The sequence below is a fragment of the Myotis yumanensis genome, unplaced genomic scaffold (genome assembly GCF_028538775.1).
Source record: "Myotis yumanensis isolate MYYU_CA2020_CCGP unplaced genomic scaffold, mMyoYum1.0.hap1 SCAF_2, whole genome shotgun sequence".
Lineage (NCBI taxonomy): Eukaryota > Metazoa > Chordata > Mammalia > Chiroptera > Vespertilionidae > Myotis > Myotis yumanensis.
The window spans coordinates 209,840,435-209,865,802 of NW_027223753.1; the positions used below are offsets into that span (position 1 = coordinate 209,840,435).

The 25,368-nt window shown below is 45.3% G+C and overlaps 1 protein-coding gene across 9 annotated transcripts in view; it reads right to left on the reverse strand.

Moving 5' to 3' along the window:
- Positions 1–3,258: 3,258 nt before the first annotated feature.
- PKNOX1 (PBX/knotted 1 homeobox 1) overlaps positions 3,259–25,368 on the reverse strand; it is a 62,117-nt gene continuing 40,007 nt past the window's right edge. For all 9 annotated transcript variants that reach the window (XM_070407119.1, XM_070407122.1, XM_070407120.1 and 6 more), the window contains 5 exons: positions 24,598–24,695; positions 15,822–15,950; positions 11,712–11,788; positions 9,244–9,416; positions 3,259–7,349 (listed from right to left, as the gene is read on the reverse strand). In XM_070407119.1, the coding sequence (XP_070263220.1) occupies positions 7,138–7,349; positions 9,244–9,416; positions 11,712–11,788; positions 15,822–15,950; positions 24,598–24,695 (689 nt within the window). In that variant the 3' untranslated portion in view covers positions 3,259–7,137. The remainder of the gene's footprint in view (positions 7,350–9,243; positions 9,417–11,711; positions 11,789–15,821; positions 15,951–24,597; positions 24,696–25,368) is intronic.

Below are 25,368 nucleotides of genomic sequence, written 5' to 3' on the forward strand. Positions count from 1 at the left end.
CATTATTGTAGCTTTTTATTATGTTTTGAAATCAGGAAGTGTGCGTCCTCCATCTTTGTTCATTTTCAATATTGTTTTAGACATCATGATGCACCATGATGTATTTTTCTTCATGTTTCTTGTGCTTGCAATTCTAAAAACTTCTTGGATTCTAATATCTGACCAGTAATAGCTCCAGAAAGGAAAAAGAAAACAGAAGGAAATAATTCAAGGTACTGTCCCAGACTGACAGACATGATTTTGCAGATTGAGAGGAGCCACACAGGGAACATGGTGAACATCACTTGGGACAAGAAGATCCAGCTAAAGCTTCCAGGGGTGGGGAAACCTGGCTCAATAGACAATCTCAGAATGAGAAAGGCATCAGACTTCTGCATCTCCAGCACCTGGAGGCTGGGAGACAAGGGAGCGGATTCTAAACACGTCGGAAAGGAGAGGGGATGGCGGCCAGATTCTTGATGCAAGCACATTTCTCCTTAACAACAGAGAGGTGTATAGATGTCACCGAGGCAAGCAACCTTCTTGCTAGGAAAGCACTGGAAGATGAGAAAGTACAACACAGGAGAGAAAACTGCCTCCCCCAGGGGAGGTCGTGGAGGGCCCGGCAGCCACAGGCTGTGGTTGAAAGGGCCCAGGAGTGATGCTTTGAGGGGCCAAGGAAACAGGCTATCCATGCAGAGTCCCAGCCGTGGGGGTGTGGGTGGCCAGGCACTGCCTTCCTAATGCTCCTGCTGGGATTTTGAAGCCCCATGGCATGACAACGCTGCCCAGAGCTGGGGTCACTGTTGATCTACTTGGCATCCACCCCTTCCTCCTCTCATTAGCGCGGCCTCATTGCCCTCCACACACAGCCGTGATGGCTGGGCCAGGTGGGGACTCGCCGCTGCCTGGGCATGGCCTGGGTGGACTGAAGCATCCCCTGCGGGGGAGGGTGGGGCATGGATATGCAGCCTACAGACTTTCGGCTCTGAGTCTCCGAGGCAGGGAGCCAGTGCTCTGGGCTCAGTGGAGAGTGCTGGTGTCCTGCTGTTTGCTTAAAAAGAAAAAGGCTTGCTGGGCCAGTGTCTACCAAGAACGGCAGTGCAAGGTCACATGTAACCTACCTGAGCAGCTTGCTGTCTGAGCAGCACACTGATCGGAAAGACATAAATGCTGCTCATTACCACTGAGTGGGTATTTAAATCAGGCCCTGAAACACGTTTAGGAACACTGGTTTGCAAATGTCATTTCTTAAGCATTTTAATAACAGAACAGGTATATAACTTTTATGGTTCAATCTGGCCCTTCCTCCTGGCAGGCGTCTCCATGACTGCCTCCCTGGCTGATCAGGAGCACCTCAGACATGACCGGGCCTTTCTGTGGCCCGTGATGGGGTTGGACTATATATTAAGTAGGCATGCAGAGCCACCTTGCTGCCTGTTCACGCTGAGGATGGCACTGCACCCTGGATGAAGCAGGTGTCTTGACTAGCAGTGGGCTGTGTGCAGCCTACTCCCAGACTCCTCTGAAATGCCTTCCCTTCACCCACAGCAAAGTGGGGGAACAGCATCAGGCTCACTGCGTGCTCTTGTGAGTTCACAGGTCAGCTTTCCCTAGAAACTGCTTTCTCGGCTTCCCTGGCTCCATTCAGCCATGTCTCCTCCAGCCCCCTGGCTGTTCTCTGACACACACCCTAGTTTGCAAACTCAGAGCTACACTAACACCTCAGAACAAACCATCAAGGGCTTCATGACTTCTGACATGGATTGCTATCCTATCTAATAAAGAGGTAATATGCAAATTTGCCATCACTCCAACACAAAGATGTCCACACCCATGTCACAAGATGGCCAGCAGGGGAGGGCAGTTGGGGGCTTCCAGGCCTGCAGGAGAGGGCAGTTTGGGGCGACTGGTCCAGCAGGGGAGGACAGTTAGGGGCGACCAGGTTAGCAGGGGAGGTTAGCTGAGGGGACCAGGCCTGTAGGGGAGGGCAGCTGGTGACCAGGCCAGCAGGGGAGCAATTAGGCGTTGATCAGGCTGGCAGGGGAGTGGTTAGGGACAATAAGGCAGGCAGGCAGGCGAGCGATTGGAGGCCAGCAGTCCCAGCTTGGAGAGGGTACAGACTGGGCTGAGGGATACCCTCCCTCTCCCCATGCACAAATTTCGTGCACCGGGCCTCTAGTGTTGAAATAATATCAGAAAAAAATTGAGTTAACATACAACAAAATATTTTTAAAATATACCTGATTTGCCCTAACCAGTTTGGCTCAGTGGATAGAGCGTCAGCCTGCGGACTGAAGGGTCCCAGATTCGATCCCAGTCAAGGGCATGTATCTTGGTTGTGGGCATATCCCCAACAGGGGCTGTGCAGGAGGCAGCTGATCAATGTTTCTCATTGATGTTTCTGACTCTATCCCTCTCCCTTCCTCTCTAAAAAATCAATAAAATATATATTTTTAAAAATAATAATTTATAAAAATATTTATATATATATATATATACCTGATTTTATCTACTAGCCATTTGCTAAAAAAAAGTCTAAGCAACTAAAGTTACCAACCTAATAAAAATGCTCCTTTCGAACCTGCTGGGATAGAGTTTCTCCCCATACCATAGCCATTATTGGCTTTTATGGGCTCAAACAGAAAATCTTAGAATGAGAAAGGTATTGGACTTATGTGTCTCCAGCACATGGAGGCTGGGAGACAAGGGAGAGGATGCTAAAAGCATCTGAAAGGAGAAGGAGTGGCGGGCAGATCCTTGGTGCAAGCACATTTCTCCCTTAACAATGGAGAGGTGTACAGATGTCTCCACTGAGGCAAGGGATCTCATTTAAATCATGATATAAAACAGAAACATCTGTGCAAGGTAACCCTTTCCAAATACTTCTCTATTCGAAATCATTACTCAATGATTCAATCATGCACCACTAACCAGTCCTTGGTAGACCAGCTGGAGATCTTGTTGAGACAGGACATTCTGCGCCTGGGGTCGGCGCAAGGGAGAGGGGGAGCCTCCCAGACCAGCATGCTCTTCAGTAAGTCACATTGGCTGAGATGCCATAGTGCTATAGTTTTGCAAATTTTAGTTTAAAAAATGGTACAGCCAACTTAGGTCTCAGTGAAGAGGATCTAATTGTAAAAAGCTAAAATAATTTGTGCTAAGAATTTCTACGTAGAGTACATAAATATAATATGCATTATTTAGGACATCTGCATAATGCAACAAAAAGTGAAACTAAACATTTAATCTAAATACATTTCTTTCAGAATTTGCTAGATCATTACTTATTAATTAACCCTTCTCTTTCAAGATAGAATTTTATTTGTCATGAACAGCACTTTTGACCTAGAATGAACCTTAGAAACCAATTCCTTTCCTTTTACAAAGGAAGCACTGGAAGCCTGGAGATGATGGTCAGGGCGGGGCCTTACCTGGGCAAATTTCACATCCACCCTCTCACCTCCGACATAAAGGAGTTGGAGTGACAACACAGTGACTCCGTTTTCTGTCAAATCTATCAGAATACTTCCTGAAACAATACTTCATCCCTGCGAGTGCTAATCTCCAGCAAGATTTGAAATTTTAGCTGCACTTGTTAAAAAGTATTTAAAGTCTTCTGACTCACGTTAGCCTCTAGGTATACAGCTTTGGGGAGTTAAAACCACTCTGAAATGTTCTGCCTGGGCATGTATTTACAACAGGAACTATGAAAGGCAATACCTTACTCATCAGTCAATCTTCTCATTACTATTGAAATAATTAGATTTATGATAAAATACCAACCCCTCCCCCCCGAAAACAAAACAAAACATATAAAACAAAGTCACAGGCATTACTGGTTTTTATAGGCTGAAGGCTTGGGCTCATTTTTTCCTAGAAAACCGATGACTAACTGAAGTAATTGAAGATTCTTAAAACTAAATGGCTCTAGTGTGAGGTAATCTTAATTTTTAAAATGTCCAGGGGTCACCACAAATCCCAACTGTCACCAGCAAAACATGTCAACAACCTGAATGCATTATTTGAAATGTAAAAGGCGCTTGCAGTGACATGGGCTTTAGAAAATGAAACATCCAGCCTGGCCACTGTGGCTCAATGGTTGAGCGTTGACCTATGAACCAGGTGGTCAGCGTTCAATTTTTGGTCAGGGCACATGCCCAGGTTGCAGATTCAATCCCAAGGAGGGGGGCGTGCAGGGGACATGCAGGAGGCAGTCAGGCAATGATTCTCTCTCTCGCTCTCCCTTCTCTGAAGTCAATAAAAAAATATTTTTTTAAAAAGAAGAAAACATCCATAAAGTGTGTTTCTATTTTTAATTTTTTTGCTTTGATAAATCAATTGCTTCACAAAAATCCCCTTTAAAGACAACAATCCAAGAAAACATATTGTTACAGTATTCACGTTTTAAAGATTGTCAGTTCATAGACCAAACATAATTAAAACAAAGGAAGATTGCTGAGTCATTTCTGTCACTAACTGCCAAAAATGGGCCTGTCACACCTTCTGGGTATGTTTAAGTTTGAAAAAAAATATGCCTCAGCACTTTTCACGCAGGTCAGAGTAGAGTCACCCTAGAGGTGACACAGAACTGATTCCTTTGCACACGGAATAAATGCTGAAACGTATCTTGCCATCTGGAACCAAAGGCTGAAAGCTGGGTTAGTCCATCAGCTGGAGAAGTCTGGGTGCAGCAAAGCCGGTCCAGCTATCTGCTCCAGCTGAGCAGCAGGGACAACATGCTTACCTGGGGTCTCAAAACATTCAAAAGCATCCTTCATAAGGAAAGAATTGAACAACAAAGGATCTGTTTGTTTACAGTGAAAATTCAATGGAAGAGGTACTTTCACAGGTTCTCTCCAATGTCTGGAAAACGGGTGTTGATAAGGTGGAAAATGACAACAAGCATACTGGGCAGTGGTTTTATGACCCAAACAGCCATGTCAGGTGTTAATAAGGGAAGATGTTAGAAAAACCTCAGGCTGTGCCTATCCATGCCAGCACTCTCTCTAACCTTTGCCCTAGCCCCCCGAAGGCAGTGACAAGAGCTTAGGGCTAAGAACACCACTTCAGCTGCAGAGGCGCACGCCTTGTCACTGGGCACATAAGCTGAATCCAGGCCAATGCGAACCCTGACATGCCGCATCCAAACTGACACAGTGTGTGCAGCCCTCGGCTAACATCTGCTGCCTCAGTGCCGTGGTTTCTGGTGAGGAGAACCAATGACCTGTAAGGAGCCTACATGCCCTGACTGTTTTCCTAAACCAAAGAGCAGGGTGGCCCAGAGGGACAAAGGGCGGTGGGGGGAGGTGGAGAGGGCTGGCTTCCACAGATCCTCATTTTGTGAAATCCAGCAAAGTTAGAATGTAAGTAAAGCTAAAATGATCTTTGAAAGTTATGTAGACTTAAAATATTAAAAACTGTTTATAAATAAGAAATGCAAGTTACTTTAAAATGGTATGCTCTCCCCAAAAAGTTGCCAGTCAAGCTTTTTTAAAAGCTGCTGAAATACTTTAAAGGAAATTTTTATTATTTCTTTCTGCCTTCTAGGTTATCTAGGAAGTACTTTCCTATGATTAACTTTAATTAATAAATTTTTAAGGAAAAGTCAGTCCCAGAAAAAAAAATCTGCACTAGCTCAGCATACCGTTCAAAGTAAACCTGGTCCATAACCAGTTACTGCTGCTGAATCTCAAGAACTAACGACCTTCCCAACCATGAGACCCTCCTTTGGAAACACGCTGAACTCTGGGTGTCACAGGTAAGATTCCATACAGACTTCCTCTCTGAAACAAGGCGCCCTGTTTTCTCTCTGAGAAAAAACCCCAATGGCAAGCGACCAAATGAAAACCAAAGCAAACAAAAAACCTAGTCTACAATTTTGATGCATCTTGGCACCAGGAAATGGAAGTCCTAACGTTATTCCAAATCTCTGGAAATTCCAGAGTAACACATACAAGGAGAAAACCTCGGCCCAGGACCAAGGGTAACCTGTGTGGCCAATGGCAGGAGCGTGCACCGCTTGTCAGCACAGTCCCGGTCACTTCATGGGTATCTGCTATAACTATGAAACGAAGCTGAATGTTTGTGATTTACCCTAGTTCTGAGCCAGTGGGACAGGGCATTTTATATTAGTTTATAATAAACATTCTATGTATAACATATGGCTGACTAAAAAATTCTAAAACACACAGCTAACATGGTATAGTCACCATTTAACTGTAGTCAAATTTAAATTAGACTGAAATATGTATGGTAAAAACTAATTACTGGCTACCATTTCATTTAACTAAGTCCTACTTAGCAAATACCTTTAAGATATATGTTTAGATTAAGTGGAAAATGAAATCTGAGCATTTACATATAAACTAAAATTTGACTACATATCAAAATTTCATTAAATAGTTGTTTCTTTTGTAGTAGTAAATGTAAATTACTACCCTAGCTATCTTGGGGCAGGTTCATTAAATTTGGTCAATTCATTACACTCCAAATTGAAATAGTATGCATGTATGATTTCTTCTCTAGAAATTTTATCCTCAATATAGTCATAATCCAATTCATAACGAATTTATAAAAATAGCTTTTTATCCAATAATTCCAGCAAGGTAAAAATAGGAGTTTCTTTTTATATATAGCAAATGAAACAGGCTCACTGACTATGAGAGAACGTAAAGGTACTGAAGTTGTTGTACATTCACCACAGAGTCACACCAGTTTATGGTCGTGTCTTGTCCACCTCGCACTGGCGGTTTTAAGGTGCAGAAGCTTCTTTCAAACCTGTGGGCTACACAAAGAAGTCAGCCCTCGGGGACCTGCTTTAACCACAGAACGCATTAAAACTGCATAATTTTTTTTATAAAAGTTCCTTAATCTACTTAGGGGCTCATGGGGGTTTGTCATTTGTCACATACTTAGCGTTAAACCTTTAAAGAATTTCCTTGAAGACCCACACGCACGCACACTCACTTGAAAGAAGTCGCTGCACCGGCACAGATGCCCTTGAGCTTGCTATGAAATACAAAAGTGCACTCTTCTATATCTACATATAAAACAGATCAGAAATAAAACTGTGTAAAATGTTTGCTGTGCAAACTATAAAAAGCCAGGCCCGCCGCCCTGGGTCCTGGCGCCACCCTGGGTCCTAGGCGCCCTGGCCTACTGCAGGGAGTCGCTGTTCTCCAGAACCAGCCCACTGATGTGGGTGGGGGTGAGTGCGGCCCCGCCAGCCCCTGGGCTGTCCACGGACTCGTCCTCACTCTGCTCCGCCATCATGACCTGCTGCACAGCCAGGGTGGCACCGTCTGAGGACAGAGACTGGAGGCTGTCCACATTCATGCTCACGGGCGTGGTGATCGTCACAACAGCTCCTGTGGCAAATTGGCAGAATGTAGTGGTCACTATTCAAATTAGTGCTCAGTGGAGGAAAACACTGTTTGCCAACTGGGTGCTATTTGCTCATGTGACCTCTCATTAAGACTGTGTGTTTCTGGGATGCTCAACAGGGGTTTAAGAAACTCTAGAATTGGCCTCAGGCCTTGCTGAAGGTCTCAGGGGTCGGGATGGAAATAGTGCCACAAGGAGAACAAAAGAGACCAGTGAAGACAGGAGAAAGGCCCACACAGGCATAAATGGGGAGACAAAGAAAAGGGACGTAAGGTCAGAGTGAGGAGACCAGTTTGGAAGGGACGCGCTAATCCCTGCCTGTCTGGGAAACGACAGTGATCTCACGTGCTCACCTGTGAAAGTCTCCAGTGTATTAATATCCAGTGTATGAAGTGGTGAAAGCAAGAGGAGACACCACTGGGTATGTTACATCTGGGGAAAGAGGCTCACTCATTCGTGTCTGTGCACAGAATACCTCCTCACAGGTGCAATGGGAGCACGTACAGGAAACTGGAAACAAGGTTGTCTCCTGAGAGGACTAGACGCCAGGATGGAGGGGAGATTTATTTTCACAGGATATTCTTGTTTTCTCCCCCAATAGACAGGTACTGCCTTTCTTTTGGAGGAGGAGAGGGAGAGAGGGAAAAAATACCTTTCTAATTATTGGATTAAAAGAGAAAATAAAAACTGAAAATAGCAATTATTTGAATATGGATGTAGGATCACAACATACTAAAACACACATGAAGAAGCCAAAGGTTTAAGAGCATCCACTACAACTCAAGAGGAGTTCAATGGAAACCAAATAAGCCTGACTTACAGCCCACCGTGAGGGCCGTCCCAGCCTGGGCCAGCACGGCTGGGAATGTATGCCTTGAGCACGGGGCAGAGGACGGACTGGCATGTGCGCGTGAGGAAATGACCTGGGCTGGGGAAAGGACCATCTGAGATTACAGAGCGGTGTCCAGCACTCTGTAGCCAGAGTGGACATGCCCGATGCATGGGAGACTGGGTGGAGCACTCCTAGATCTTGCATGATTGTAGAGGGTTATCAGCCTGGGGCTGAGCACTGCTGGGAATAAGAACCAATCCCAAAAGGAAGACCCAGAACTGACAGAGGATGGAATCAAGCAGTGACTGTAACTGTACTCTATGATTCAAAACGTAGGCAGACCCAGGAGACACAGAAAGACTCACACGGCACTTCTAGAGACGAAGACTACAAGGTCTAACACAAAAAGCACACTGGATGGGATCAGAGGAATTAAACACGCAGAAGAAAGAGACTGCTACAGCTGATGGGTAGGAGCAGAACAATCCACATGAGACAGAGAAAAGAATCCAAAACTTGAAAGACCATCCGCAACTGTGTGACCTTTAACCACCTAACAGGGGTACGGAGATAAAAATATTTTTGAAGAAACAATGGCCCAAACTTTCCTACCTTAATAACAGTTATGCTGCTGAGTGAAAAAAAGACAGAGAATGAAAAGATAATACCATCAATATACATTTAAAAATACACACATACTAGACAGAAAGATGTGCATTAAACACATCAGAGAGGTTGTGACGGGTCAAAGAACCGAGGGGACTAAAAGGGTAAATAAAGGGGGTGAAGTGCCAGGTGGTGAGAAGTGAGTGGGAGGGAAAAGAAAGACAAAAGGACACAGGACACAATGCACTGTGGACGCTGGGTCTTGGTGTGGGTCATGTTTCATATGCCATGAGTGTCTTAACACATAGGCCTCAGGATAATGCTTCCTGAGTTTCAGATGCAGAAACAGACAACTGCACACACCTTGGCTCCTGTTCCCTAAACTCACAGGAAGCGACAGTGCTTACGATTCACCACCCGCCCTGCAGGTATCCCCGTACCTTCTGACATGGCGAGCTCATTGGGTGGTGGCTGTGTGGCTCCGGATGCAATGGAGTCAGGCCAAAACCTCTGAACTGGTCTGTTCTGAGCAGTTTTCTTCTTTGTTTTTGGAGTTTCAGAACAACTAGAATCCAACATCGGCTGAAGAATTCGTCTTCTAGCATTGATGAACCTGAGCAGTGAGGTCGACAAAGGAAGAACTGTCATCAAAACACCCTTTTTAAAGACACTGCAGGAGCAACAAAGACGATCAGAGTAACTCATATTCCCTATGACAACAGGTATTTAGAATATGGCACACATATTCTCTAAGTGTCCAGAAAAACAGGGCATGCTGTTTTTAAGATAATTCATTTAAATAAAGACCAACACCTCCATGGTAGCCCCTTTAAAAAAATGCTTTTATTGACTTCAGAGAGAGGAAGGAAGAGGGAGAGAGAGAGATTTGGCTGCCTCCTGCACGCCTCCCTACTGGGGATCGAGCCCACACCTAGGCATGTGCCCTGACAGGGAATCTAACTGTGGCCTCCTGGTTCATAGATCGACGCTCAATTACTGAGCCATACTGGCTGGGCAAAGGTTACTTAACTTTAAAACCCTAAGATTCAAGAACTTGTAAAATTGCCTTGAACACATTCTAATAACAAACAGACTGACTCCGCAGAGCCTCCCTCTGCGACAGTCTTCAGTCCCTGTAGCACAAGCAGGACTGGACTAGGAGACCGCCCCACAGCCCTACAGTCCCCCGATGCCAGCAGCACCTTGGACGGAACCCCACTGCTCCTTTCCAGTATCTGCTTCCTTAGTCTTATTCAAAGTTGCTATGAGGCATAAATTTAATTTTTGTGAATGTGAGAAAAGAAAAGAAGTCACCAAGAGAAAAAGTAGCTATAAATATTAAAAGGCTTTAGAAAATTTAGACTTTACAAAAGTCATGTTATTAAACTGTTACTCTGTGTCTAACATTCACCTCAATCAATCAATCACTATCATGACTACATCACAATAGGAAGTTTCAAAACAACAGGATACATACAAGACATTACAAACACCACAGCAACAATATATTTGAAACCTTCAGATTTTTGTTAGTACTCTATACTGAAAAGAATTAACAAGAAATAGTATGGCTTACTGTTGCTACCCAGATAACAAATAATGGCTCAAGTGCAGGATAATATAAATATTTAATGCAATGCTAAAGCGTGCCTCCTGAATATTTAATTACATAAACTGGGAGATTTTACCATTTACATTGGAACTTCAAGTTTGTTTTAACAGTTAAAATAAGAATATAATCATGTTTACAAGTGGTAGAATTTATGCCATTTTTAAAATTTTTTAAAAAATATATTTTTATTGATTTCAAAGAGGAAGGGAGAGGGAAAGAGAGATAGAAACATCAATGATGAGAAAGAATCACTAATTGGCTGTCTCCTGCACGCCCACTACTGGGGATCGAGTTCACAACCTGGGCATGTGCCCTTGACCAGAATCTATCTGGGACCCTTCAGTCCTCAGGCCAACACTCTATCCACTGAGCCATACTAGCTAGGGCGCCATTTCTTTTATGCATGTCAATTTTATTAAGCTGAAATCACTTCTTATGTCTGAATAATAAGTAAACAAACATGAGGTGAGTGACTGACAAAATCTAAGTGCATCCTAGACCTTAGTGCCACTTAGTAATGTGAACAGCTCTGACCGAAGGGAACACACGTGGTCACGGTCCAGGTGTCTCCAGTCACATGTGACACAAAAACCAGAGCAGAATGTCTCATTAATAATCATCATCCTGGGCATCTCCCCCACCCCAGGCGCTGCTGTGGGGCAGGACCACCACACAGACGGTGGAGGACTGCCTCCCCCAAAGGGACACAACACAACGTTTCAAAAGGTGGGAGAGCTGCAGAGGGGCCATCAGAGGTCAGGATACCTCATCCTGGCTGTCCACCACCTGGAAGCTTAGCCACGAAAACATCACACTTCTAAATCAATTCGGGAACTTGGGAGTAGTAACGCAATAGAGGAACACATTTCTAATCCGGCAAGCAGGATATAAGCAAAAAGCCCACAATGAGATGTTGAGCATGAAAAATGTAAGATGGAAGTGTGTGCTGAGCCCTGGTCAGGTGGGTCAGTTGGTTAGAGCATCATCCCAGTACACCAAGGTTGAGGGTTTAATCCCCCATCAGGGCTCGTACCAGAAGCAGCCAATGAATGCATAAGTAAGTGGAACAACAAATCAATGTCCATCTCTCTCTCTCTCAAATCAATAAATTAAAAAAAAAAGTGTGTGCTGATTTATTCTTAAGTATCTACCACTAATTCCAGCACTCTGAAAACAGGGTATTGCTCGTTAAAAGAACTCATATTTTCAACCAAATTTTACTAGATATTAGTGTCAGTGTTTCCAAGTGTTCTATGACGTTTACAGGCACAATTTTGGAAAGTGGGCGTGTCTTACCAGTTGTTAACTTGGAGTAGTGTCAAATTTGTCTGAGCAGCAATCTGTTTTTTCTCATCTTCTGTGGGGTAGGGATGCTAAAAATAAAAAAGGGTTACTATGAATTTCAATTTTTAAAAGGAACTCAGGATTTCTAGGTAAAATCCAGGCATACAAATAATCACTTATAAACAACTGACAAGTACCAATCAATACTACTTTTCAGTTAAAAATTTGAGTCTCATAGGTTTTTTTAGAAACACCCAAGCAGAATGAAGTGTTTCTCCTGGCTGCCCAGGAATGCCCAGGAATGGCAGCTGGTTGAAGCCCAGGCTGGTTAGACCTGTCAGCCTGAGGCTCAGAGATGACAATAGTAACACTGCCCAGCGCTACCACCTTGGGTGCTGTTCTAAGCACCTGACATACCTATAGCTTTTGTGTCAACTTGACTGAGGTATAATTTATGGGCCATAAACTGCACCCATTTCCAGTGGATAAATGGTGGGGTCTGGACCCAGAAACCTCTGACACAGCAGGCACTGCAGGTTTCTCTCACCTCCACACATTCTACAGTAACTCCCTGGTGCCTCACCATCACCTCTGAGACACTGTTGTCACCTTTACTTTACAGATGAGGAAGCTGAAGCATGGAGAATTTACAAACTCCTCCCCCCGATCCCCCCTGCCCCTGGCTGGCTATGTGAGGTGGCAGAAAAGAGCCAGGTAAGCTGCTCTCTGCCGTCACTTCAGGTGGCAGGTCTCTACATGGGGACCTTGAGGAGAAACCAACAATGGATGCACTGACATTGACATCTTCTAAGGCTTTTCAAGAATGATCTCTGAGGGGTTCACGTGTGCTGTTGATAAAGAAACCAAACGGAGTGGGGGCATTTGTTATATTTCTCTTTCTATTATATATGGTTAAAACATTTCACTTTAAAAAAACAGAATCAAAACAGAAGTGAATTTCAAAATTCAGAGAAGTACCAAAGGAAAACAGTTTCTGTCTATGGTGATAAACCATTTATCCAGGACTGATTACTGTCCACAAGTAGAAACCAATAAGATATTTACTCTAAAACCTACATGCACTGAAGTCTCTTATTTCAGACCAAGTGGGACCCCAGAGAGTGAATGGCACCAACAGTCAGGAGGTGGGTTATTCAGTTAGTATAACTAGTGCACACACCCTCGTTTATCATGCTAACTAGCTGCATAATATTGGGTGTTTTGTTTCCCGTTTTTATTTTAAGTGAACACTCAGCCTGTTGGAAAAGTCGCTGTACTTGTCAGTGACAATAGAGCAGCATCAGGGTGATCTCAGCAGCAGCCTACCTGTTCCCTCCATGCGACTGGCAGCAGCTCCATTTGATTCTATGAGCGTATGGCCCCGAGTTACATGTTATGAAAACATAAATATTGCTCTTGCCCTTTAAAAAGCTCATAAAATGAAGAGGGGACAGGAAACAAAAGTGCATAAACCAGCCCAGCTGGTGTGGCTCAGTGGTTGAGCATTGACCTATGAACTAGAAGATCATAGTTTGATTCCCGGTCCGGGCACATGCTCGGGTTATGGGCTCGCTCCCCAGTGGGGCATGCAGGAGGCAGCAGATCAATGATTCTCTCTCATCATTGAGTTTTCTATCTCTTCCTCTCCCTTCCTCTCTGAAATGAATTTAAAAAAATATTTTTAAAAAGTGTACAAACCAGAAAACACCAGTAGTAAATGCTGTCCTGGAGTGTTAGAAAAACTATAAGGATAGGACAATATTTTAAAAAAAAAAAAGGGCAAGCAGAGATAGGAAATACTTCATAGGAGGAAAAATGTGGCATTTTAATTGAATATATGAGCAGGGTTATTATTTTAGAAATTTTTAAAGGAAGCTTAACAGGAAAACCAATCACAGTTATATTTCTTGGTTATAATAATCACAGTATATATATATTTTAAAATATATTTTATTGATTTTTTGCAGAGAGGAAGGGAGAGGGATAGAGAGTTAGAAACATCGATCAGCTGCCTCCTGCACACTCCCCACTGGGTATGTGCCTGCAACCAAGGTACATGCCCCTGACTGGGATCCTTGAGTCCGCAGGCCGACGCTCTATCCGTTGAGCCAAACCGGTTAGGGCAAACACAGTATATTTTAAAATGTCTATTCTTTTTCACTTACTACCATCTACCTGAAGCTTCCTAGTGTACACACCCTTGTTTATCATGCTAACTAGCTGCATAATACTCCATCAAATTGGTAGGTTCTAATTTACATACTAACTCATTTCCCTTCAGGATAATGAATATCATTATACCATTTAAAAAATATATATATTTTATTGATTTTTTACAGAGAGGAAAGAAGAGGGATAGAGAGTTAGAAACATTGATGAGAGAAACATCAATCAGCCGCCTCCTGCACACTCCCTACTGGGGATGTGCCCGCAACCAAGGTACATGCCCTTGACTGGAATCGAACCTGGGACCCTTCAGTCCGCAGGCCGACGCTCTATCCACTGAGCCAAACTGGTTAGGGCTCATTATACCATTTTATCTGTAAAAATATTTAATTTTCTTGTGAATTTTTTTAGGACGTATTTCTAGACATGGTCACACTGTTCCTTCCCCTGACACCTGTTGCCATGTCCTGCTGGTACAACAGCCTAACAGAGAACAGCCACCAGAGAAGGGAGGAAGCTGGGGGCCTAGTGCGCAGGGAGGGGCAGCCTCAGATCCTTCAAGGTTTCCCCTCAGAAAAGGGAGGGATCTCCCTCTCCTCCCAGGACTGTTCAATGACATCACAGCTATTAGGCCACTGGCCCTCAGGGATGGAGCCCAATGCCAGTTAGAGAAAAAGGGGGCACAGAACAGTGACAAGGGCCAAACCCAGGGGGAGATGAGACGACTGAGACCTGGGTGTTGGTCTTGGGGCTCACAATCGGGGTGAGGATGGGGCAGGTGCCAAGAGACCAATGTAAGCCTCAGGCCTGGGACAGGGTGAAGGAAGAGGAAAGGCATGAGGAGATGTGGGCCTGAAAGACACCTCCACTGACGGCCACAGCACCCGGACAGTGACAAAGAAGATGGGAAAGTGAGGAAGTGGCCATCAGCTGCAGACATGAGCAGGTGATGACAGCAGTGAAGTGGAGGGGCAGATCCAGGGGCTAGCCCAGCTCTTAGGGACAACCCGGGACCAGGGCTGCTCAAGGAGCAGGCGGCCACTGCACTCAGAAAGAGCTGACCGGGGATGGAAATACCTGGCCTGAAAGCTTATTCATGAGGCTGCTGGGCAGGCCTCCTTTCCTTCTGTCCCTCCAGCACCCTTGCTGGCTCTTCCCCTGCCTGAACATGGCTATGGCTCAGCAGGGAGCATCTACTTCCTCTGTCCCCACCTGCTCCTGACAGCTGTCCCGATCAGTCCTGACTGTGGCCACCGCACTGGGAGTCACTTCTGAGAGCTGCTCTGGGTCACAGGCCTTCCCTGAGGCCAGTGGTGTGAGGGCTGAGGGCTCAGTCTGGTAGAGTGAGCTTGTCCCATTAAACCCACCGACAAGTGTGTGCTTCCTAAGACAAGGCATCTTCACAGAGAAGACATGGCCACCACCCCACGAGGGAACCAGGGGCTCAGACAGAATGGGATGGGTGGGTGCTGCCTGCTGGCCCAACTATATCTCAAATTCAACAAGCCATCTGCCGACTGCTCTGTCCATATGCCCAACTTTCCAGCTCTACCTTGGGGTTTCTTAGTGCATCTTCCTTAAAAATCCTACATAGAAATCATTGCTCTATACTAAGGTTTTGCCCAAATGCATCTTTTCTCTGCCCACTTCTCTAAGTAACCTCACTCACCCCAGTCACCCTTCACGAGTAGCTTCTCTAACATGCAGAAGACGAGTATGAGCTGAATTGATTCTCTTTTCACCAGTGGTCCCCTCATTTATTTTAAGTTTAAGTGATGTCCTCCATTTTTTGGTAACCCTCCCTTCTGTCCCACACTCAACCCACATGGACAGTTAACAAAATACAGATATTAAAAACCAGGCCTACTAGCATGTATAGGCAACTTTTTTCTAGAAAACAAGCCAGAAAGAAGCCTGGCGGAGGGTGTCGCTCTCCGCGAGGTCAGGTGGTCTTACCCCTATGTGCTGAAAGAGCCAGGACCGCATCACACTGGTGGCGTGCTTTGGCAGAACGCCCCTCTTGTTCTTGGATGAGCCATCGTCTTGATGCAAGATACTCAAATCTTGGTTTAACTGTAACTGAAGCTTTTAAACAATTGAAAGATAACGTTAGAGAGCACAGACAATTATGACACCTCCAAGTATCTCACGACTTCTGATGGAGAAAATACCCAAGGATCTTAGAGATAAGGGACTGAACTTCCAGTAGAGGCACATTCGCTGGAACCCTGTTCGGGCTGATTTTAGGCTTTGGTTCCCTCTGTCTGACAACTACTTACACTAGTGCCTCAGCTATGCAGAGGCCCCGCGTCTGGTGAGGCAGATGGGATGGATGCAGACATGTGAGCCCGTGTCTCTCATGCAACACCTGTTCTCATCTTGCTTCTTCCAGGAATGGATGTGATAACACCCAAGATTTAAAGCAACCACTGAGAATGGACAGGGGAGCTGAAAGGACCCCTAACTGAAGGAGGCCATGCCAGCTGAACAGAGGGGAAGCAAACAGCAACACAACCAGTGCAACAAAGAGATCACAAAGCGACAGCTGTGGTGACCGCCTCTGCAGGGGCCTCCACAGCCACTGGGAGCAGAACTTCCCCCACCCCTGAGGAAAGTATACAGCACTTTCTGTCATTCCATTTCAACAGGAAAGTGTGCACACAACAGTTCTTAGATGAACGTCTCCTGCAAACCTGAGAAAAGACTTGATGTTACTGGCCCTGCCCAGGCCAGGCATGTTTCCCAGGCTCAGCCTCTCTCCCAGCCTGCCTGCAGAGAGGGTGTCACAGTGGCCACTGCAGGGACCAGGGAAGAAAACAGATGCCTGGGAACCTTGAACAACGCGGGTTTGCACTGTACGGGTCCTCCTATATGCCTGCGCTTAAGTGCAAATACGGGCTGTTCAAGAGTCCACTGCGCGGCTCGCTAGGGCCTCGGCATGGACACACCAGGGGCATCTCTGCTGCTTCTCGTGCTTTAATTCAGAACTTACATGTGAATCTCACCCTACAGACAAATGAGCATCAGCTTCTACAGGTCCATTTCAGTAGAATGTACTCATAAACATAGTTTAAAGGATTTGGAAATTCACTTTTTCACCATTTTATTTGTATTTCCTCTGGATTTACATCATTTGGGATATATTCTTAAAAAGCCAGAACACCAACATCTAAAAAGACATGGAATTTATGACTTGGAGGAGATATGAAGACCACTAATTGTATCTAAAATTTCTTAAAATTCAAGATATAACTGAGGGCAGAATTGTTTTTTAGAATGTATTTGTTCGTTAAAGGAGTGAAAGCAAATGGTATTAAGCACCACCTGTATGCTAATGTTCATGTACAAGAAAAAGAATGAAAAGTGAACTTTTAAAACTAATTCCAAAGTACCAGGGCCAAAATTTAGCTTGTTTGCCCTATCTGTCCCCATTTAATATGTGATGTTCTTCATGAAACCTGACATGTGCTTCAGGGTTGCTTTTCTGTGCCGGTTAAAGCAGAGGCAGGCTCATAAATAGGCTACGTGACAAGGGACGGCCCGTGACTCCACTTTGAGGATGCCTCCAGGAGGGGCCGGGATGCCACCCAAGCCCAGAGAGAAGAGCATGTAAGGGCCCATTCACCCTACTGGGCTCCAGCAAAGCCTGGGACTGGACCAAACATGGGATTTTTCAAGCCTAGGAAACTGGCTGAAAGTCCGTTTAAGAAGCAGTAAGGCCCTCAACTTCCCCCCATCATCCTTGGCAGATAACTACTCTGTCCCCATCCCCTGCAGGAGGCTCAAGGTTCCTTTCCCAAAGAAACAGACCAGATGTTGCAGATTTGGCTGGAGGGTGGGAGTGAGGGACAGGGCTAGAAAGAGGGGTGAGGAAAGTCTGCACACAAAATGGGAGACCCCAGTCTCTCCTGCCCCTGACCTATGCAGTGATCAGAGAGCCCTTCTCCAGAGAAACTAAGGAAGAAATGACTGAGGGCTGGCAGAGTGCCTGCCACAGCCCAGCACTTGACAAGCGCCAAACAGCTTTCATGTTTACATTGCAAAGGGCAGCCAAGTGTCCCCAAACACTTGAAAGAAAGCCTCCATCACAAAAAATGCAGAAATCAAAGAAAACTTCAACCACCATGAACCAAAATAGGATGCAGGGTAAAGAAGGTAAAGAAGAATATTAGAAATTAAAACAATGCTGAAGATTTTAAACTTTATAGAGGGGTTTGAAGATAAGAGAAAATCTCTCAGAAAGTAGGCAAAAAGTTGGCAATGGGAATACAAATATAAAAATGCACAGATATCAAGAGATGGTTCATCAAAGGACTTGTATGCAAGCACATAAGCATAACCAATGGGCACAGATACCAGGGGAGTAAAGGCGTGAGCGGGGATGGGGGGAATGGGGGGATAAGGACACATATGTAATACCTTTATCAATAAAGAAAGAAAAAAACAGCCCTAAGCAGTTTGGCTCAGTTGACAGAGCGTCAGCCTGCAGACTGAAGGGTCCCAGGTTCGATTCCGGTAAGGGCATGTACCTTGGTTGCGGGCACATCCCCAGTGCGGGGTGTGCAGGAGGCAGCTGATCGATGATTCTCTCTCATCAATGTTTCTAACTCTCTATCCTCCTCCCTTCCTCTCTGTAAAATATCAATAAAATATATTTTTTAAAAAAGAAAGGAAAAAACAAGAGATGGTTCAGAAGGGCTAATGGTCAGTTTAAGGGCCCTAGGAAAAGAATGTGGGGAGAATGGCTGTCACAGAGAGATCAAGGAAATATCCCAGAACAAAAAATATGAAGTCCTTCTGCAGGGCTCAGCACCAAAAACTTTGAGAAAAGAGAAGCGTCTAAAAGAGGGGAAAACACAAGATTGGAAAACAGAGCGAGAGAAAAACCAAGATGGCGGCATAGGTTAACACCGGAGTTTGCTGCCTCGAACAACCATTTCAAAAATACAACTAAAAGACGGAACGGACATCATCCAGAACCACAGGAAGGCTGGCTGAGTGGAAGTTCTACAACTAGGAGGAACCGAGAATCAGAGGAGGCGCAGTGCTGAAGTAAAATACTAAGGTGCGGAATGCGCTTGGCGCGGGCTGGTGGCTGAGGGCGCGGTTGTCTGTTTCAATCCGGAGGGAGCCTCAGACTCTGAGCTCCAGATCCGGGAGAGTCTCTAGGGACCCAGACTCAAACGGGAGAAGCGGGACTGTCTGGCTACGGTCCCTCCGAGGTTTGCAGCGGTTGCTGGGACAGAGAGGCAGAGCCCCTGGGGACGGACTGAGAGCAGCCATAACTGCTCCCTCCTCCGCCCTGTTGATCCCGTGGGACCCGCCCCGCCCAAGCCCTGCACAGAGGCATTTGCCAGATAGCCTCAGGCAAAGGCTAGATTAGCACCTCCCTAGAGGACACAAGTTCTTCCACTGCAGACACAGCTGATTATCACAGCCAGTCGGCCTGGAGGTCAAATCCCTCTAGTATTAACTACAACAATCAAGGCTTAACTACAACAAGACTGCGCACAAAGACCACTAGGGGGTGTACCAAGAAAGCGTAAAAAATGCGGAGACAAAGAAACAGGACAAAACTATCAAGGGAGGATATTGAGTTCAGAACCACACTTTTGAGGTCTCTCAAGAGGCTTCTAGAGTCTGTCGATAAACTTGATGAGACGTACAGGAAATCTAATGAGACCCTCGATGGTGTGATAAAGGACCATCTAGAAAGTAAGCATACACTGACTGAAATAAAGAATATTATACAGACTCCCAACAGCAGACCAGAGGAGCGCAAGAATCAAGTCAAAGATTTGAAATGCGAAGAAGCGAGAAACACCCAACCGGAAAAGCAAAATGAAAAAAGAACCCAAAAATACGAATATAGTGTAAGGAGCCTCTGGGACAGCTTCAAACGTATCAACATCAGAGTTATAGGGGTACCAGAAGATGAGAGAGAGCAAGATATTGAAAACCTATTTGAAGAAATCATGACAGAAAACTTCCCCCACCTGGTGAAAGAAATAGACTTACAGGTCCAGGAAGCGCAGAGAACCCCAAACAAAAGGAATCCAAAGAGGACCACACCAAGACACATCATAATTAAAATGCCAAGAGCAAAAGACAAAGAGAGAATCTTAAAAGCAGCAAGAGAAAGAAAGTCAGTTACCTACAAGGGAATACCCATACGACTGTCAGCTGATTTCTCAACAGAAACTTTGCAGGCCAGAAGGGAGTGGCAAGAAATATTCAAAGTGATGAATAGCAAGAACCTACAACCAAGAGTACTTTACCCAGCAAAGCTATCATTCAGAATTGAAGGTCAGATAAAGAGCTTCACAGATAAGGAAAAGCTAAAGGAGTTCATCACCACCAAACCAGTATTATATGAAATGCTGAAAGGTATCCTTTAAGAAGAGGAAGAAGAAGAAAAAGGTAAAGATACAAATTATGAACAACAAATATGCATCTATCAACAAGTGAATCTAAGAATCAAGTGAATAAATAACCTGATGTACAGAATGAACTGGTGATTATAATAGAATCAGGGACATAGAAAGGGAATGGACTGACTATTCTTGGGGGGAAAAGGGGTGTGGGAGATGCGGGAAGAGACTGGACAAAATCGTGCACCTATGGATGAGGACAGTGGGTGGGGAGTGAGGGCGGAGGGTGGGGTGGGAGCTGGAAGGAGGGGAGTTATGGGGAGAAAAAAAGAGGAACAACTTTAATAATCTGAACAATAAAGATTTAATTAAAAAAAAAAAGAAAACAGAGCTACCACCAAGCTTCTCAGAGGCAGCCCTGTTACTGGAACACATGATGAAATGCCTCCCCATCTCCGGGGAAGTGACTCTCATCTGGACCTGCACATGTACACAGACTGCCTATCAAGTACGGGACCAAAATCAAGTGACTTTTAGATTTGCAAAGTCTCAGCAAAATGTACTTCGTATGCACATTTTCTCTGTAAGTTATCAAAGGGGGCAGTAAAGCCAGAAAAGTAGAAGATGTGGGCTCTGAGAGAAGGGGATCCTCAAGGTGGTGCCAAAGGAAAGGCCAAGGATGTGTCTATGCTGGCCCTGGACAGAGCAGCCTGGAGTCCGGACACCAGGAGGGCCGAGAGCTCCTGGGCGGTACTGGTCCTGATATGTTACCCAGGCTGGGTGGATGGGGAATCACAGAGAATACTGGAGGATTTGGCCATCAATACTGGAGGATTTGAGCAAAGGGGGGAAATAAAACAGTGATTAGCTCGGGGAGAAGCATGCATCTGAACTGGAAAAGTGCTGCCACCATGGTTAGACACTCAGTTCAGTAGAACCCAGTATTTACATGATGTTAACACTAAAAACAGACTTGACTACAGTCCACTCGAAATGAATGGGGAGGACCTGTCTTTTCACATGTACTGGCTCCTGACCACTATGAAGCCAAAACTAGATGTTTTAAGAGGTGAGTTAAAAGAAAAGGTCATTATTTATAAACATGGAGGGAAGAAATAGAAGAAATGGCTAAGACCTGACAGTGGTTGTCTAAGGCCACTGGGGGGCAGGAGGGAGGCACAGAGGGCAGCACAGGAACCCCTGCCATCTGACCTGAGCCTTTCAGCACATTGGACACCGACCTATGACTTGGCAACTTGACTAAGGTAGTAGAAGTAAGACTGCCAGGCAAAGTGGAGGGGAGAAGGGGAGGGAGAGACATCAACAAAACCTCACTTCTTGGTTACTTCTCCTTTTCTCAAAAAATGTTTTTAAATGGGTTTGTATTAGAAGTAATAGTTTAAATAGCAGACATACAAAGTTTGGATACAAAGTACTTCTTGTAAAAGAAATACTTTTCCCTAGAAATGCAGTAGGAAGTGAGAATCCGAACCCTGCCCACTTCCCCACTGTGCAGATTTTTTCCAGGGAGCTGGGCGATGCTGGGCTAAATTCCCACTCCGCACCGCCCCCCCCCCCCCATGTGCCCACAACCCTGCCCCACAGTGAGCAGGGACCCGTCCGGGGAGGGAGGGATGGGATGGCACAGGCACATCCAGGACTGCCACCACACTGCTGTGTCGCCGAGGTCCACCTGTGTAATGCCACCACCAGAGTAACAACAAGAGTCGTGATAATACCAATTCTCTGGACAAAACCAACCCTGAGAGTTTTTGACACAACAACACAGAAGCACCTGCTTCTAATTATCTGAAGCATAAGAACCCAAACTTTGCCCCCCAAAAAGAAAAAAATAGCCCAGAGCAGCCTAAACAGCTGTGACAGAATCATACATATAACATCCTGGTTTTATTCAAAGAACACCCCACCAAGGCCTCTATCAGGTCTATTCTTCTGTTAGAAACCTGAGCAGCTCTTTTCTCTGGCTTTCCAGCCAGCCACATGGGAAGCAATAACAACAGGGAGGACAGGACAGGTAAGGACAGGGCAGAGCGGGGCACCGTGGCCACTGTGGACCAGAGCAGGGGCAGCACCCAGGCAGAAGCAGGGAGGTACCCTCACTGGGGATCTGCCAAAGGGATCTGGGGAGTGATGTCACATTAAACACGACAAGGTGTTCAGCTGAAATAATCCAAACTTTGTATGTCTGCTATTTAAACTATTAATTTTTGTCTAAGAAATTTCAGTTAATTAGGAAACTTCCTTTTCAATCAGCAGGACAAATGAACTTCTAGTATATAAGTGAGGCATTTGATTTTTAAAAGTTTTCCTCTAAGAATAGCTTACTTTATTTTTTAAAAATATTTTTACTTCCCTAACCAGTTTGGCTCAGTGCATAGAGCATCGGCCTGCGGACTGTGGGCTTCTGAGTTCGATTCCGGTCAGGGCATGTGCCTTGGTTGCGGGCACATCCCCAATAAGGGGTGTGCAGGAGGCAGCTGATCGATGTTTCTCTCTCATTGATGTTTCTAACTCTCTATCCCTCTCCCTTCCTCTCTGTAAAAAAATCAAGAAAATACATTCAAGAAAAACATTTAAAAATATTTTTACTGATTTTTAGAGAGAGAGGAAGGGAGAGAAACATGGATGCTAGAACAAAACATTGATAGGCTGCCTCCTGTAGACACCCCACACTGGGGATCAAGTCTACAACCTGGACATGTGTCCCCACCTGGAATCGAATTGGCAATCTTTCAGTGCAAGGGATAATGCCCAACCAACAGAGCCACACCGGCCAGAGCAAGAACAGTTCACTTTAATACTAGGCAACACTGCAAACCAGGCCTTGCTCTGTGCTTACAGCTATTGTAAATGGGAAGCTACAGGGAAAGCAGGGTGGTCGAGGACCCAGGGCCAGCATGGGTGGGCCTAGCTCCTCTCTCACCTCCACCCCTCTGCTTACTGGGAAGTCACCTAGTCTCTGAGGCCTCACAATCACTCAGCCGTAACCAGCCCCAGCGTGACTGTCCAACAAAACCTTCCATGAATTCAAAGACGGGAACCCTGGACCGGCTGTGCCGGCTCACGCACACCCCAGGCCCCCTCAAAAACACCCACATCCCCAAGGCGGGGCTTCAAAGTGGTTAAGAATATAGAAAATATCTGCACAGGCCAAAGACAAGCAACTAACGTACAGAGGGAATCAATGCTCTTAAATAAGAACGGGTAACAGAAACACTTTCTTATTTAAACCCAGCTAAATGTAAAAGTGTGTTCGAGTATGTGTGAGTATGGGTGTGTGTGTGTGTGTGTGTGTGTCCAGAACTTAGAGGGTTCTGGAGGACCACCAAGTTCAATCTCATCTTTTTTTTAAAATATATTTTATTGATTTTATACAGAGAGGAAGGGAGAGAGATAGAGAGTTAGAAACATCGATGAGAGAGAAACATCGACCAGCTGCCTCCTGCACATCTCCTACTGGGGATGTGCCTGCAACCCAGGTACATGCCCTTGACCGGAATCGAACCTGGGACCTTTCAGTCCGCAGGCCGACGCTCTATCCACTGAGCCAAACCGGCTTTGGCAGTTCAATCTCATCTTACCAAAGACACAGAGAGGGTAGGGCCATCCCAAGGTATTGGCATGTCACTGCATTTCTAGCTGTCGCTTCTGCCCTGGAAGTGCCTCTGTGCTCTGGGAGCTAGTGGGCCACAGGGAGGAGCAGCAGACCAGCCTTCTTGAAGCAGCGCCCCCCAGTGGGCAGCGCACAGAGGAAAAAGGGGAGCCCTCTTTCAGATTTCTCACCAGGGTGTGGGGGGGCATTAAGCAAGTGCCCTAGACACCCTGAAGCCTGCTCTGGCTCAGCAGAAGCACAGCAGAAAGACCAAGAACAGTTTTTCAGAGCACACAGGCCCAAAACCAGGCCACTACTCTCATGCTGGAGGTGTGGGACAGCTAGGCATGGTCTCAAAAACCTGCCTGCAGTTCTGCTGGGGCCTGGAGGGGAGCCAAGGGGGGAGAAGGGAATGACCACATGGCTTCAAATCTCCTGGTGCAGAGACAACTACACAATCCAGTGGTAAATTGGAGAACAGTGGTTGCTTAAGGGAAGGAATAACAGATGACTTTTTTTCTGCTTCCTTAGACTTTTCTGAACTTTGCAACTTTACAATGATAGATGTGAAGAGTAAAAAAGAAACAAAATACTGACATTCAGATTAACTGGAGGTCGCTGTAGGAGAGCGAGTATGAGATAAGTTATCTTCACCCAGAGAGAATGGCTCCAGCCTGCTGCCACCTGCACTTCCACACCTGTGCAACACTTCCCCCCACCCCCCAACCCTGCCAAATGGCTCACACACCTGGGAGTTCTGGATCCTGATTGTCCCAGGTGACAACGCCTGTGTCACTACTTGGCCTTGAGGAGTGACGACTGTAACAGGCTGATAAACTGTGCCACCTCAAAAAGGAAGAAGAAAAAAAATTAAATTTATGTCTCAATGATTTAAGACCAATCTTCTCACTATACTATGAAAGAAATAAAATCTCTAGTTTGATGAGCTTTTTACATCACTTCAAATGACTGATACTTTGCTTGCTGACTTGTCACTGTAAATTATCAAAGCGAACTCACTGCACAGCAGTGCCCAGGTGACACTATGCTGACAGACATCCCTACTGTCCTCACAACAGTGCACAGGGCACGGCCGGGTCAGAGGGTCTGCACTTCCTTGCCTTTTGCTTGCCCCCATTTTCTACTTTCCTCACAATTAGAACATATCAAAGGACCTGGCCAAAGGTTTCAGATGACAAATATTTTTGTTAAGCTTCTCTTTTTGGTCAAATGTGCTTTATTTTGCTGTGGAGGTTTCCCTTTGTGCTATTACAAGGGGTTTTTAGTGTAAATTGCTTCCCCTCCTTATATTTTCATGATGGTCTCGTATTTGCAATGTTCTAGGTGCAATAGGGAACTTGAAAATCTGTCCCCTTCCTGTGACGGTTTTTATCATATAAGTTAGATCAAGACCAAGACTGAATTTTTATTTGCTTGTCATCAATTAATGACACAACTTAAGATTTTCCAGGTGCTGCTAAGAGCACATTTAAAAATAGTTATTTGAAAATTACAATTA